Source organism: Nicotiana tabacum, chromosome 17, assembly GCF_000715075.1.
Source record: "Nicotiana tabacum cultivar K326 chromosome 17, ASM71507v2, whole genome shotgun sequence".
NCBI lineage: Eukaryota > Viridiplantae > Streptophyta > Magnoliopsida > Solanales > Solanaceae > Nicotiana > Nicotiana tabacum.
In genome coordinates, this window is record NC_134096.1 from 100,290,256 (window position 1) to 100,304,619 (window position 14,364).

General features: G+C 36.6%; 1 protein-coding gene across 1 annotated transcript; it reads left to right on the forward strand.

Annotated features, from left to right (window-relative positions):
• Window positions 1-6,623: 6,623 nt before the first annotated feature.
• Window positions 6,624-8,552, forward strand: LOC107802007 (uncharacterized). The gene is made up of 2 exons (XM_016625442.2): window positions 6,624-7,178; window positions 7,281-8,552. Exons 1-2 carry the CDS (start codon window positions 6,989-6,991, stop codon window positions 8,300-8,302), a joined length of 1,212 nt encoding a protein of 403 aa, XP_016480928.1. The 5' UTR covers window positions 6,624-6,988; the 3' UTR covers window positions 8,303-8,552.
• The last annotated feature ends 5,812 nt before the right edge of the window (window positions 8,553-14,364 follow it).

The following is a 14,364-nucleotide window of genomic DNA, read 5'->3' on the forward strand; positions in this document are numbered from 1 at the left end:
TTATGTTTATTTGCTTAATAGTAAGGATGAAGCAATTGAAGCATTTAAGCAATACAAGAATGAAGTGGAGAATCAATTGAATAAAAAGATCAAAATGATTAGAAGTGATAGGGGTAGAGAATATGAATTTTCATTTGCAGAAATATATTCGGAATATGGAATTATCCATCAAACTACTGCACCTTACACACCTCAATCCAATGGAATTGCGAAAAAGAAAAATCGGACATTAAAGGAAATGATGAATTCTTTATTAATAAGTTTCGGATTACCGCAGAGTTTGTGGGGCGAAGCTATCCTTACAGCTAACCGAATACTCAACAGAGTACCCCACAGCAAAACGCAATCTATTCCATATGAAAAATGGAAAGGAAGAAAACTCAACTTGAAATATTTCAAAGTGTGGGGGTGTCTAGCAAAGGTACAAGTTCCTTTACCTAAAAGGGTTAAAATCGAACCAAAAACTGTTGATTGCGTTTTCATTGGATATGCTACAAACAGTAAAGCATGTCAGTTTTTGGTTCATAAATCCGATAATCCCGAAATTCACGTTAATACGGTAATGGAATCAGATAATGCTGAATTCTTTGAAAGCATCTATCCGTATAAAACTGAATGTGAGTCGTTAAATGAAAGACCTAAACGACCTCAGGAAGAACCAAAGGAAAATACTCCAAGTATAGAAGATCCAAGGCGTAGCAAAAGTCAAAGAACATCTACTTTATTTGGACCAGATTTTGTGACATTCTTGCTTGAAAATGAGCCTCAAACTTTTAAAGCAGCTATGTCATCTTCTGATTCAGCGTTTTGGAAAGAGGCAGTCAATAGTGAGATTCAATCAATTTTGGATAACCATACATGGGAATTGGTAGATCTTCCTCCGGGAAATAAGCCTTTAGGTTCGAAATTGATCTTTAAACAGAAAGTGAAAGCTGATGGCACTATTGACAAATATAAAGCAAGACTTGTTGTCAAAGGTTATAGACAAAAGGAAGGTCTTGATTACTTTGACACTTACTCGCCAGTAATGAGGATAACATCTATTAGGGTGTTAGTGGCACTAGAGGCCGTATATGGTCTTGAAATCCATCAAATGGATGTTAAAACAGCTTTCTTAAATGGAGAATTAGAGGAAGAGATTTACATGGAACAACCTGAGGGTTTTGTGATAACTGGTAAAGAAAAGAAAGTGTGCAAACTTGTTAAGTCGCTTTATGGACTTAAACAAGCACCCAAACAATGGCATGCCAAATTTGACCAAACAATGTTGGCAAGTGGGTTTAAAATCAACGAGTGCGATAAATGTATTTACATTAAAAATACTCCAGGTCATGAAGTCATTGTTTGTTTATATGTTGATGACATGTTGATAATGAGCAAAAACATGGCAGATATAAATGCTACTAAGCGCATGTTGGCTAGAAAATTCGATATGAAAGACTTAGGAGTTGCTGATGTGATCTTAGGAATCAGAATTCACAAGACTCCACAAGGTCTAGCATTATCACAGTCTCACTATATTGAAAAGGTACTTAACAAGTTCAAGTATTTGGACTTCAAAATTGCCAAGAGTCCAATTGACGTGAGTTATACACTTCAAAAGAATGAAAGTGAAAGTGACTCACAACTGGATTATGCAAGAGTATTGGGAAGCTTGATGTATATCATGAATTGTACACGACCAGATATAGCATGTGCTATTAGTAAACTGAGTCGGTTTACAAGTAATCCCAATCACATACATTGGATGGCAATGAAACGAGTTTTGGGGTATCTCAAACATACCCAAAATTATGCTTTACATTATAACAAATATCCCTCCGTGATCGAGGGATATAGTGATGCAAATTGGATCACTGGATCATCTTAAGTTAAATCCACGAGTGGATATGTTTTCACAATTGGGGGTGGAGCAGTGTCTTGGAAATCATCCAAACAAACGTGCATCGCCCGTTCTACAATGGAATCTGAATTCATAGCTTTAGATAAGGCCGGTGAAGAAGCTGAATGGCTCAGGAATTTCTTGGAAGATATTCTATTTTGGCCCAAACCTTTGGCACCTATTTGTATACATTGTGATAGTCAAGCGGCAATAGGCAGGGCAGGGAGCGTTATGTATAATGAAAAATCTTGTCATATACGATGGAGACACAATACCGTTAGACAACTACTCTCTAGTGGTGTTATCATAATTGACTACATAAAGTCAAGAGATAACGTGTCGGATCCACTTACAAAAGGCCTATCTAGAGAGACAGTTGAAAGATCATCAAAGGGAATGGGGTTAAGGTCTAGGACAAGTCATCATGACGGTAACTCTACCTAGCAGACTGGAGATCCCAAGAGCTAGGTTCAAAAAGATCAAACAAACTTATGAATGACGGTTCAACATTGTCAAATAACTCAACCCATTCTCGTGATGAAGACAATATTCAGAAATCGAGGTAAAGCATTAAGGCTTTTTGATGAGTCAACAAAATTTAAAGGTTTTTTAATGATTTACTAAGTCTGACAGGATATGACCAGATAGTGTGTCTATAGGATTATACGTTTAGAAATTACCTATGTGAGTGTGAAGTGTAAGCCGCTTCAAGGGGAATGAAAGTAAAGGCCCATTCTCTAAGCACTCATGAAACCAGGCGGTGTTCATGGCTGAAACGAACACAACCGTGAGAATCATAGATGGTTAAGGATTGATTGTGTGACTTATGTTGTCTAGGTATACAACAAAGCTCGATGGTTCAAAGATATCAAATCTACCGATTGACCGAGTATATCCGATATAAGTTCACTACGCAAAAGTTCAAAGGGAAACCTACTTATCCAGATGCAATTAATTCTTGCATGTAAAACACACACGCGTCCGTGCATTCCTTTATTTTATAGCCATTCCCCATTCATGTGAAGGATTGTTGGGATTTTAAGCTTGTGTAGCTTAAAGAGGGTGAATGAGAAATGGAGAGAAAATAAAATATTTGAGTTTCCCTTGGGAAAGGGACATTGTCCCATATCGGAGGAAGAAAAGTCTTTTGATGGGTATATATATAATTGCTCTTCTTCTAGCTCTTAAAGAGTTAAGAAAAAGGCAAGCCTCGCGCCGTCGTCGTTGTCGCTCGCTCGACTCGGCTTCAGATTTGGATTTGGATTTGGATTTGGATTTGGTCAAAGATTGATTGATTAATCTTTTTGGACAAAATTCCTTTCAATTAATTAATTAATTAATTAAATAATTAACGAAAAATTTAATTCGGAATAACTCCTGACTCGGGTCGCCCCTTTTCAACAGCCATGACTGTTTCTTAAAAGTTGCAAACCTTTTCAGAAACAATGCCAGCAACTCTATAAATAGAGTTTGAATCCCAGAATCTTTCCTTACGAAATTTTTTGAGCTTCTTCTTCTTCTTCTTCTGCACAAAAAATTCAGTGTGTTTTACAGCCTTCGAGTGGCTTGCTGTTCACCGGCGTTTAGTACCAACACTCTGGTGAGTTAAATCGTTCTATCCTGGGAGGATATATTCCAGCACCTCGGGTACTTGAGGAGAATAATTTTCTTAAGGACACACTGTGTATTCAGTGGGCTCGATTTATTCCTATACTGTTTTTGTTTTTCAGAATCTATTTCGTTAAACAAGTATTACTAACTTTCTATTTTGTTTTTCCAGAAAGTTTAATTGTTTATTACAGCAGTACAGAATTATAACATTTTTTAGTCTGTTGCTTAAAATATATCCATAATTTATAATATATTTAAATATTACTCAATTCACCCAAACTTTAGGATTAAGTATCTTGAATTCGGAATTCAGCACTTAGAATCCTGAATTTTTGAGCTGCTAACTAAGCCGCTAATTTAAAATTCAGGACAAAAGATTCGAACTTCTGGACATAATTTTCGAACTTTAGGACACAATATCCTCAAGTTTGAACTTTGAGATTTAAACTTCAGGACGTCGTGTCCTAAAATTTTAGCGAATTGGCTAATCTTTAAATACATTATAAATTGTTGATATATCTTAAACATCATGCTTAAAAGTACTACATAGTGTCATTCCCACGTGATATTGGGGGGTTTTGCAGTCGTACTCTATATTTGTGCCACATTTTCACATGTACCCTATTTTTAAAAATTATTGATTTGGTAGCCATCTCACAAAAAATCCGTAATAATATGACAATTACACCCCTGACAAAAGATATAAAACCTGCATCATGCATTAATCGCATGATCTGCAACCTCAGTCGTGAAAAAATATCTCATCTTCTCCTCTCAACAACTTTATCAAAAAATCAGAAACTTGTCCAGATTCATCTTCAAATTCACACTTGCATGAAGTTGTTTCACCTTGAAGCTAAAACTTCATGCTAATGAAGCATGAAGTTGTTCCATGTTGAAGTTAAAATTCCATGCTAATATAGCATGAAATTATTTCACATTGAAGCTAAAACTTCATGCTAATGCATGCTGAAGTTATTTATCCAGCAGTCTACAATTTTGTCATGAGTTTTATCCGAAACTTCAGTCTAAACATATTGAAGTTATTTAGTTCATTTGCTAAAATTTCAGACTAAACATGCTTAAGTTTTTTAGTTCATTTGCTAAAACTTCAGACTAAACATGCTTAAGTTTTTTAGTTCATTTGCTAAAATTTCAGACTAAATATGCTTAAGTTGTTTAGTTTATTTGCTAAAATTTCAGACTAAACATGCTTAAGTTTTTTAGTTAATTTGTTAAAACTTCACACTAAACATGCTTAAGTTTTTGTCTTGCAGTATGTAATTTCTAATGAGTTTTTGCTAATGCATGCTGAAATTATTTAGTTCATTTGCTAAAACTTTATACCAAAACATGCTGAAGTTTTGTCATGCAATCTATAGTTTTATCCAAACCTTCAGTCTAAACAAGCTGAAGTTTTTTAGTTCATTTGCTAAAATTTCAGACTAAACATGCTTAAGTTTTTGTCTTCCAGTATGTAATTTTCTAATTAGTTTTTTCTAATGCATGCTGAAGTTATTTAGTTCATTTGCTAAAATTTCATACCAAAACATGCTGAAATTTTGCCATGCAGTCTACAGTTTTGTCAATAGTCTTTTATTAAAGAAGGGCAAAATCGTCTTTTTAAAACGTTTTTAACAAAAAAATAAATACAGATGCAAATGGAAAAATAAAACGAGTATAAGTTAAAAATAGACGACCAAATAGGGCGCCATATGCAATTTTTACTTGATATTAAGTGTTCGGTTATATGAAGCCCAAAGAGTTGAGTGAAGGGAGCACTTTCCTAACAAGCATACAATCACACTTGGTTATACGTACATGAACAAAATGCTTAAACTACAAAGGAGAATAAAGGGAATTTGCTACCTTAATTCAAGGTCAAGTTAACCTCCCTCAGCATGATTATTACCTTAATACATGTGTTCTCTTTTAATTTCATTTCATTTTTAATAAGTTCGCTATGCAACTTTGACGTTCATAAGCAAACACAAAACCAGCCAAATCGTGAGTATTGACGCGGTCACACCAGTACAAATTAAAGTGAGTTTACATATTAGTTAACTATGATTAAATGATAAATGTATATATGAATCATTATTTGAGAACAACAATAGTAGTTAAATTAGGACTCATAACTTAATCCACAACGATCTTTCCTTTATTATTGAGATTTGTTTTTTTCTCAAAAAAATAATGATGAATTCTATTACCTGCTCCATCCAATTAATTCCAAAGTTTTGAATTGCTTTGATGGAATCAGAGGCATCCATTTGTTTTTTCTGAATACGGTATTACGGGCTCTTGGCCAGAAGACAAATAGGAAGAATAGTATACCTTCTGGCTTCTGCCAAAAAGATTGACGACCTCGATTTTCTTATTACAACCCGTGAAGAGAAAGAGAAAGAGAAAGATCACGTGCGACAAAAGCATCAATTTCAGCTCCTAATTAAGTGTATATATCGTAAAGAGAATAATCATGTCACTGTCATTGAAATTATTGCACCCCAAATTACAAAATCATTATTGCGTTACGCAGTGTTACTAGGGAAACCTCTTGTGCCAGTTATTTTACTTTGTTTTTTCCTGTGAAAGATTACTTCACTGATATCAACCAGTGCCAAACCCCAACGAAGTCATGCATGTATTTGGTTATTAATCTCACCTATGTTTAAGAGATTCATATTTGTTGAAATTTTACTGATATATATATATATATAAAAAAGGTATTATCCGTCTCTACATGTCGGGTGGAACAGTGAAAATGGAGGATAAGGTAATAAAAGTTTCATATGACAGCAGAGACTTTCTGAAATTCCATTGTCGGTTAGAAGGCAGAGTCAATTTCCTACCTGTAAAACTCGAAATAGGCATCAATCTCGTGGTCATGACCAACCTAAAAGTGTGGATAAGCAAAAGCTCAATATCATACAAATGCATGTCCCTCCCTCTTGTTCCTATTCTATAACTACTACTATTTGGCAAAGACAATGGACAACTCTTTTTGTTCACAAGTTCACAAGGTGTCCAGATTTTGTGGCTGCTACAGAGGTCTCGTGAACCAACTGGGACCCCAACTGCCTCTTCATTGTATTTTTCATTTCTTACCAACTAAAAAACAAACCCCCTTATGTTCAAAAGAGAGAAAAAAAAAAGACAAGGAAGTCAGCAACCTTTCCAATTAATACTCTTTCTGCTTATCTGTCAAAAAAACTTTCTCGTTTTCTCGTCTCTGTTTGGTCATAGTAAGGAAACGAGTGAAATTACTGTTGCTAGTTTGCAGTTCACTGGTCTCAGCATGAATGAAATAAAGAGGGCTTAGCCACTTCCCTTATATATTAATGTGTCAAAGACTCCTCATTTTCCTGTCTCAACATCCCACAATACACTATCAACCTTTCTAACTACAAAGCCAAGAAATTCTCTATTTACAAACTCAGAATTCATATGGTTTTTTCTGATCTTGAAAACTGAAAACTTTATACAATCCAAAACATGATGAAAAGCAGAATATCTTGGGTTTGGATTGTAATTCTATTTCTTGGTGTCACATTCCATAATCTTTCGACTTCACAAGCAAGAACTACTAGGCATAGGCATCACCTAACTGCAGTAGTTGAGGGAACTGTTTTCTGTGATACTTGCTTCCAGCAGCAATTCTCGGGGGCTAGTCACTTCATTTCAGGTTCATCATTCTTGTCAAGATTTCTAACTATATAATCTTTCTCGCGTCTCATCTTAGCTTTAATTTCATTTTATTAATGTGCATTCAAATCTCTGCTTTCAGGTGCCACTGTTGCAGTAGAATGTGCAGAGTCGGTCAAAAGATCAAGTTTTTACAAAGAAGTGAAAACAAATGAGCATGGAAAATTCAGTGTAGACCTACCTATCTCTGTAAGCAAACATGTCAAGAAAATCAAGGGATGTTCTGTGAAGCTGATTAAGAGCAGCGAGCCGTATTGCTCTGTGGCGTCGACAGCAACTTCATCTTCTCTTCATCTCAAGTCAAGAAAACAAGGGACTCACATCTTCTCTGCTGGTTTCTTCACATTCAAACCTCTCAACCAACCAGATCTTTGTAGCCAAAAGCCAAGCATCCAAAGTTCCAAAAAGAAATTAACAGATCCTCAAAAGTCTGCAATTTCAAATCCTAATGATCCTACATTTTACCCACCAATTCAAGATCCACCAGCGCCAAGTACTTTACTTCCACCTCTTCCTAGGCTACCTCCTTTACCACTACTACCTCCTTTGCCAAATCTTCCAGGATTAGGACTTCCAATACCACCAGTTTCTAAAGATTCTAACAAACACTACTCTCAATCTGAAGCCGCAGCTCAGCCAAGATTTTTCAATCCAATAGGAGGAGGACTTCCTTTGCCTCCAAATCCACTTCTTCCACCACCTTCAATTCTACCTCCTAACCCATTTTTACCTCCACCTTCTATTATTCCTCCAATTATCCCCTCCCCTCCTCCTTCAATATTTCCTCCCTTATTCCCTTCTCCTCCACCTTCAATAATTCCTCCAATTATCCCTTCACCTCCAAGCCCTCCACATTCACTATTTCCTCCACTTATCCCACCACTCATACCTGGTTTAACTCCGTCTCCACCACCACCGCCACCTTCACTTTTCCCACCTGTGATCCCTCCACTCTTCCCACCATTGATACCTGGTTTAACGCCGTCTCCACCACCGCCCCGCTCACTCTTCCCTCCTTTTCCATTCCAACCCACACCTGGCTTTCCCGGAGTTCCTCCAGCTGCCACCACTTCATCTCAGCAGAAGAAGAACACCTCTCCTTAGTCCAAAATACAATTACACAAACACCTGCGATATAGCTAGCTACTACATTTTCATTACGCTGTGTGTGTAATTCTCAAATAAACCTACTCCATTTTGTTTTACTACCTTCTTTTTCACTTTCTGTTTACCTTTGTAATTTTCTTGTGCTCAGTTTCGTCCTGTTTTGTTAGACATATTAGATAGGAAATGAAGGTGATTGTATGATATGTAATACTACTTCAATAAAAGCTACTTAAAAACTTATTGGTAACTGTAGCATACAGCAAATAATGGCTATTGCTAGTGCATATATATATACACTTCAGGAACCAAAAGCCTGAATCTCGATTCTAAACTCCTGCTCAACACTAGAGCTGAATTGAGTTAATACTTAGATGAACAAGTGCTCAAAACTTTGCACTTACAACTAGTGTAGCTGGTGGACAAATCAGAGAGTTGTTACTATTCCTGAAATTCTTCTTATTTCATGAATCTTATAGCCTACCTCATACAAATTAAAACAATTAGCCAAAAAGAATCTAGCAATTTCAGCGGCTTACCAACCTTTTGGCATTATATTATAAAACGATTTCATTGAGAACACATTGTTAATAGTCTTTCTACTAATTTCTTATACAATTCGTGTTTCAACCCTCCTCTAGCTGTTAGGCAAAGATTATAAAAAAAATAAGCTAACATGCCAGCAGGAAAAAAATTAAATAAATAAGAGACAAGAGAAGAGTAAAATAAAAAAGAAAGAACATCAAGTAAAGCTCTGATGAAACTCAATTTAAAATAGTTTGACGTTGGAAATTTGAATCAAACTCTTTCTTCGACTGAGCCACAATGAGCCTAATGGAGCCATCAATTTAACCAATGCATAATCGGACAGACCCCTCTAGGATGAGTAAATCTCCATTAACAATCAGATAAACTTCATTCAAGTGTACAATTTTTTCTCTCCAAATTGAGCACAAAAAGGGCATTACGTTAAACACTCAAGTTAGCTCCCCGCTAGTACTAAAATAAGAGGAGATTTACTTTGCCAGTGTATAAACATAACATACTACTATATACGACTCGCGATTTAGGTCACTCAAGCTCAAACATATGTGTAATATATTTTTAAAATTAAGAGAGGCTATTTGTATTAAAAGCTCATTTCTTGAACTAAAACAACGGAACGATAGATATTCATAGTGCACTTCAAGTTTGAATGCGATAAGAGTTGCTCATTTCTTGAGCTGAAAAAAATGGAATGATCGGTATTATGGTGCAATTTCGAGTTGCTCACTTTTTGAATTAAAAGAATGATATGATAAGTTTTTATGGTGCACTTTGGAATTTAAATGAGTCTAGAAAGTATTAACTTGATTGTTGCGGAAGATGTCATTTAACTAGCACACAATTACACACAAAACAAATAGAGAAGAAAAATCAATACAAGTATTTAACGACGTTCGGCTAAGCCTAATCCTCGGGGCAGAAGCAGAGAGAGTTTTCCACAATGAATGAGAAGAAAAGCGCAATACAATCTATAGAATCTCCAACTACAACTCATATATATATATAGATCTCAAGTAGTCCCAAACCTATAAGAGAAAGGTTTTCTAATTTGACAAAGACTATAGGTTTTCCTTTCCCAAATCTATTAGGACAATGAGTTTTCCTAAACCTATAGGGATTATGGGTTTCCTAAAAATACAAAGAAATAATTCAAGCCACAAAATAACAAATCTTCCCCTTGGCTTTAATTCTCTTCTTCAACAGGAACAACGTCTCTCTACCTTGCCCTCAACCCTCGCAAGGGCTCTACCCATTGAAGCACACATCAACCCAGTCTGGCAACGCCTAAACTTGTTAAGAGACTAAATCTATTTAGCCATAACACTAATCCGTCGATTTAGTTCTGTACTCGAAATAGCTTTTGGATAGTTATAACACTCAAACTCATCAACAGTCTCTGCAACTGCCAAAGCAAATCTCGCGGGATACGTGTATCCAAGAAGATTCACATCAACCACGTTTGCAAACCTTTGCGGTCGGTTGATCACTCTCTTCTCTCTGGCTGTTGCAATGTTATATGGTTGATGTTGCATAGGTGCATTAATATTATCATCTTGATCAATATTTTGCACCTGCTTCACTTCATCTACTTTAGAACTACTGGCTGAGCTAGTGGAGATTTAATTTCTAGCTTTATGCGGTCACTGACACCATGATCTGTTTCTGCTATTGCCTTCTCTCTCTGACTGTCCAGTGAGGTAGATTCATTGAATGTTACATCCCTACTGATAATTAGCCCTCGAGTCTTTTGATCTGTGCACCACAACCTATAACCTTTCACTCTAGTTGCATACCCTAGAAATATGCACTTCTTTGCCCTCGGCTCAAGTTTCTCATCCCTCACATGAGCATAAACAGGACAAACAAATATCCTTAAATTTGAATAATCAGCAGGCGAACCGGACCATACCTCAAAAAGAGTTTTGAACTCAATAGTTGCGGATGGAGGTCTGTTGACCAAACAACAAGTTGTATTAATTGCTTCAGCCCAAAAATCCTTACTAACACATGAGTGTGAAAGCATGTTTTGTGCCTTATCACAAAGTATTTTGTTCATACGTTCTGCAATACCATTTTGTTGTGGTGTTCCGACACAAGTGCGGTGTCTCACTATGCCCTCTATGATGCAGAAATTATCGAACTCGGAATTGCAAAATTCCAACCCATTGTCAATTCGAAGACGCTTAACTTTTCTTTCCGTCTACCTCTCAACCATCGTCTATTAAATGTCGGAAATACCTCATCTTTTGTTTTCAGAAAATACACTCACACCATTATTGAGTAATCATCAATCAAAGTCATAAAATACCTGCACCACTCTTGGAGGGATGTTTGGACCCAACAAGTCTGAATGTATATGATCTAACTTGTCTCTAGTCTTGTGTTCGGCCTTCTTGCTCAACTTTACCCTTGTCTGTTTACCAAACACACAATGCTCATAAAAATTCAAAACTTGATTTTTGTACCTATTCAGCAAATTCTGCTTACTCAACAAAGACAATCTCTTACCACTCATATGACCAAGTCGCAAGTGCACAATTGAGACTGATTCATATCACTTTTCCCAGAAGCTACAACAGCTTCCTCTTCCATTATACTGGCTTGAAGATGATACAATTTAGAATGCAGTTTACCCTTCATGAGTACCATGGAGCCTTTACACACTTTAAGTATTCCATTATCGGAGTAAAATTTATACCCTTGATCATTGTCATGCCCCGACCTCGGGGAGCGCGATCGGCGCTCAATCGAGATACCCCGGCCGAGCAAGCCTTTACAATACCTTCTACCCAACTTACCCATGAATAAAAAAAAAAGAAGATGAATTTATATCATTAATTAAACATTAAGAGGTCATGTGAATAACACCAGTTCACTTCCATTACATCATTAACAAGTCCCCAAAACAGTACACTATACATTCGTAGTTAAAGCGGGACAGATGATACAATTTCAACAAGTTTAGTTCAACCTTCCCATAACATGATACAAACCACACTATGTCTATGGAGTCTCTAAAAAAAACAAAAGATTACTACGACAGTGCTGGAAACAAGGCCCTGGCTATACCTCAAAATACTATGTACATTGAACAAGAGATACATGAACCCAGAATGAAGTGGGGCTCACCAAGTCAGCTGATGAGAGGGTGTGTTGCTATCACTGATCAATACCACCTACTATGGAACCACCTGCATCCATTAAATATGCAGCGCCCTCGGCAAAAGGGACGTTAGTATATGTCGAATAGTACTAGTACGAAAACCAAACACCTATACAAGGACTTGGAAATACAACATGAATATGATGAATCATGGTAAAAATAAAAGGCCTAGTTAGCCGTTAAAGCCATAGCAAATTTATTAAGAGCTTTCAACAACATTTATAAATTCATAAGTCGGGGATCCTCTACAACTACCTTTACACAAAGCGGCCTTGCCGCCTCACACCAACGTATGCAGGTAGAGGTGCAATCACAATACTAAAAACTCTACACAAAGCTGCCCTGCCGCCTCACCTCAATGTATGCGAGTGGAAGTGTATTCACAATACCATAACTTCTACACAAAGCGGCCTTGCCGCCTCACCCCAATGTATGGGGGTGGAGGTGTATTCACAATGCTACAACTCTACACAAAGCGGTCATGTCACCTCACCCCGATGTATGCAGGTGGAGGTGTATTCACAATGCCAAAACTCTACACAAAGCGGTCCTGCCGCCTCACCCCCGATGTATGCAGGTGGAGGTGTATTCACAATGCCACATTTCGGATTCCCAAAACAATAATAGCTTGTACAAAAGAGTTTCATTTTAAATCAACCATTTGGAACCGTTGACCTTAGCAAGTGTAAGTTCGTAAGGTTTCATCATATGAGAAATGAGTGTGTAATCACATTGATTTCATACAAGATTTTCTTCCCAAAAGGGGTATAACATAATTAAGTCAAAAATAGAGAATCATTAACACGAGGGTTCTAACACGTTATGCCAATCGAAAATTAATTTTTACTAGTCTGAATACCCCACATCAATAGGGTTTTAAGTTCGACTACACATGATAGAATTTTACAAGGATTAGGGAATTCCGATACTAGAAGAAGAGTTCAGCCTTCATACTTCGCTTTTAGCTTTCCTTAATTCACTACACAGTTCCGAAAATCCTAGCAACTTCGATCTAATTAGAGACATAGCAAAATTGAACACAAAGTAGGAAGATATTCATGGTTTCAGCTTATTTGAGCATTTTATCAAACACTAGGTATGCGAATTTGATTACAAGGTTTTTTCACAAGATTTCCTTCACTCCACAACTAATTCAATACCAAGAGTTTACTCATACTAGTTCAATTACCTCCCCACCATCCTCATAGCTACATGCATGCATAAATAACAACTCTCATACCCAAGAATCATACTCCCAATTACCCTTCTTTTACCTAAACTCGAAATTGAAGACTAGGGTTAGAACCTTACCTCTTGGATGAAGACCTTGTGAGTTTTCCTTATGAATTCTCCAAGTCTTGAGCAAGAATTGATGAAAAATTAGTCTAAGGTTTCCTCTTCTCTATCTAGAACACTCTTCATTCTCTCTAAAATATCATATTTTCTCTTTCAAAACGAGTCCCAAGGGATTTTAATCAAAATAGGGTCGGTAAAAAAAATTAGAAAAATAAAGCCCCGACATAGATCTGCGGTCCGCATAATGGCCCTCCGAAACTGGGCACTGATCACGCCCAACTATGCCTTATAAAAAGGACTAAGCAGTCGTTGCAAATATATTCCGGTTAACAAGTCCGGAGTCGAACCCCACAGGGAATTAACCTATTAAGCACAGCTACTAGTCTCGCACAAATTCACGCAATCAATATTCAGAAATATTTAAATAACAATTTGGATGTTTACTAACTAAATATCACGTAATGGAAATGCAGTAATTAATAACTAACTACGAACAGGTTGTAGACAAGAATTGGAATGGTCTAAGGTTCTGATTTCCCCTATTATTAGAATCTTTTCAGCTACGTTTCCTATAAATTTTCCTAAGTTTTCTCTACCGATCATGAGCTCTCAGAGTGTTGTAATTCTCTCCCGAGTAACTACCAGAATTTACTAGATATATTCTTCCAAATTACGCTAGCTGGCACTAAGTTACGGCTCACTCGGATCGCACCAAGATTTCGTTATTCCTAATATCACCTTTAAACCCTCTGTATTGATCCCTCATATATATTAGGAGTGATGTTGTTCAACAACTACCTAAATATGCACTCTCTTCAAAGTAATACACACTAAATGGGCACAGTCGATTAAGAGCTCTTCAACCAACCACAATATAAACGTAGTTGAACAAATAGAGAAAAACTACGGCAAATCTATATTAACGTAACAGGAAAATCATCCTCCAATAGGTTCCATAAAAACCCTAGATTATAAGTTTAGCTACTCATACTCATAGTAACAATATCCCAAGTATTTTGCATAAATAACTTACAAAGTAAAGATGAAAGAATGTAGA

Excerpts from the sequence above, each read along its gene's own strand:
- LOC107802007 (XM_016625442.2), top strand. The coding sequence starts at position 6,989 with ATGATGAAAAGCAGAATATCTTGGGTTTGGATTGTAATTCTATTTCTT. Across the intron at positions 7,179-7,280 it reads GGCTAGTCACTTCATTTCAG|GTGCCACTGTTGCAGTAGAA; the intron begins GTTCATCATTCT and ends CTCTGCTTTCAG.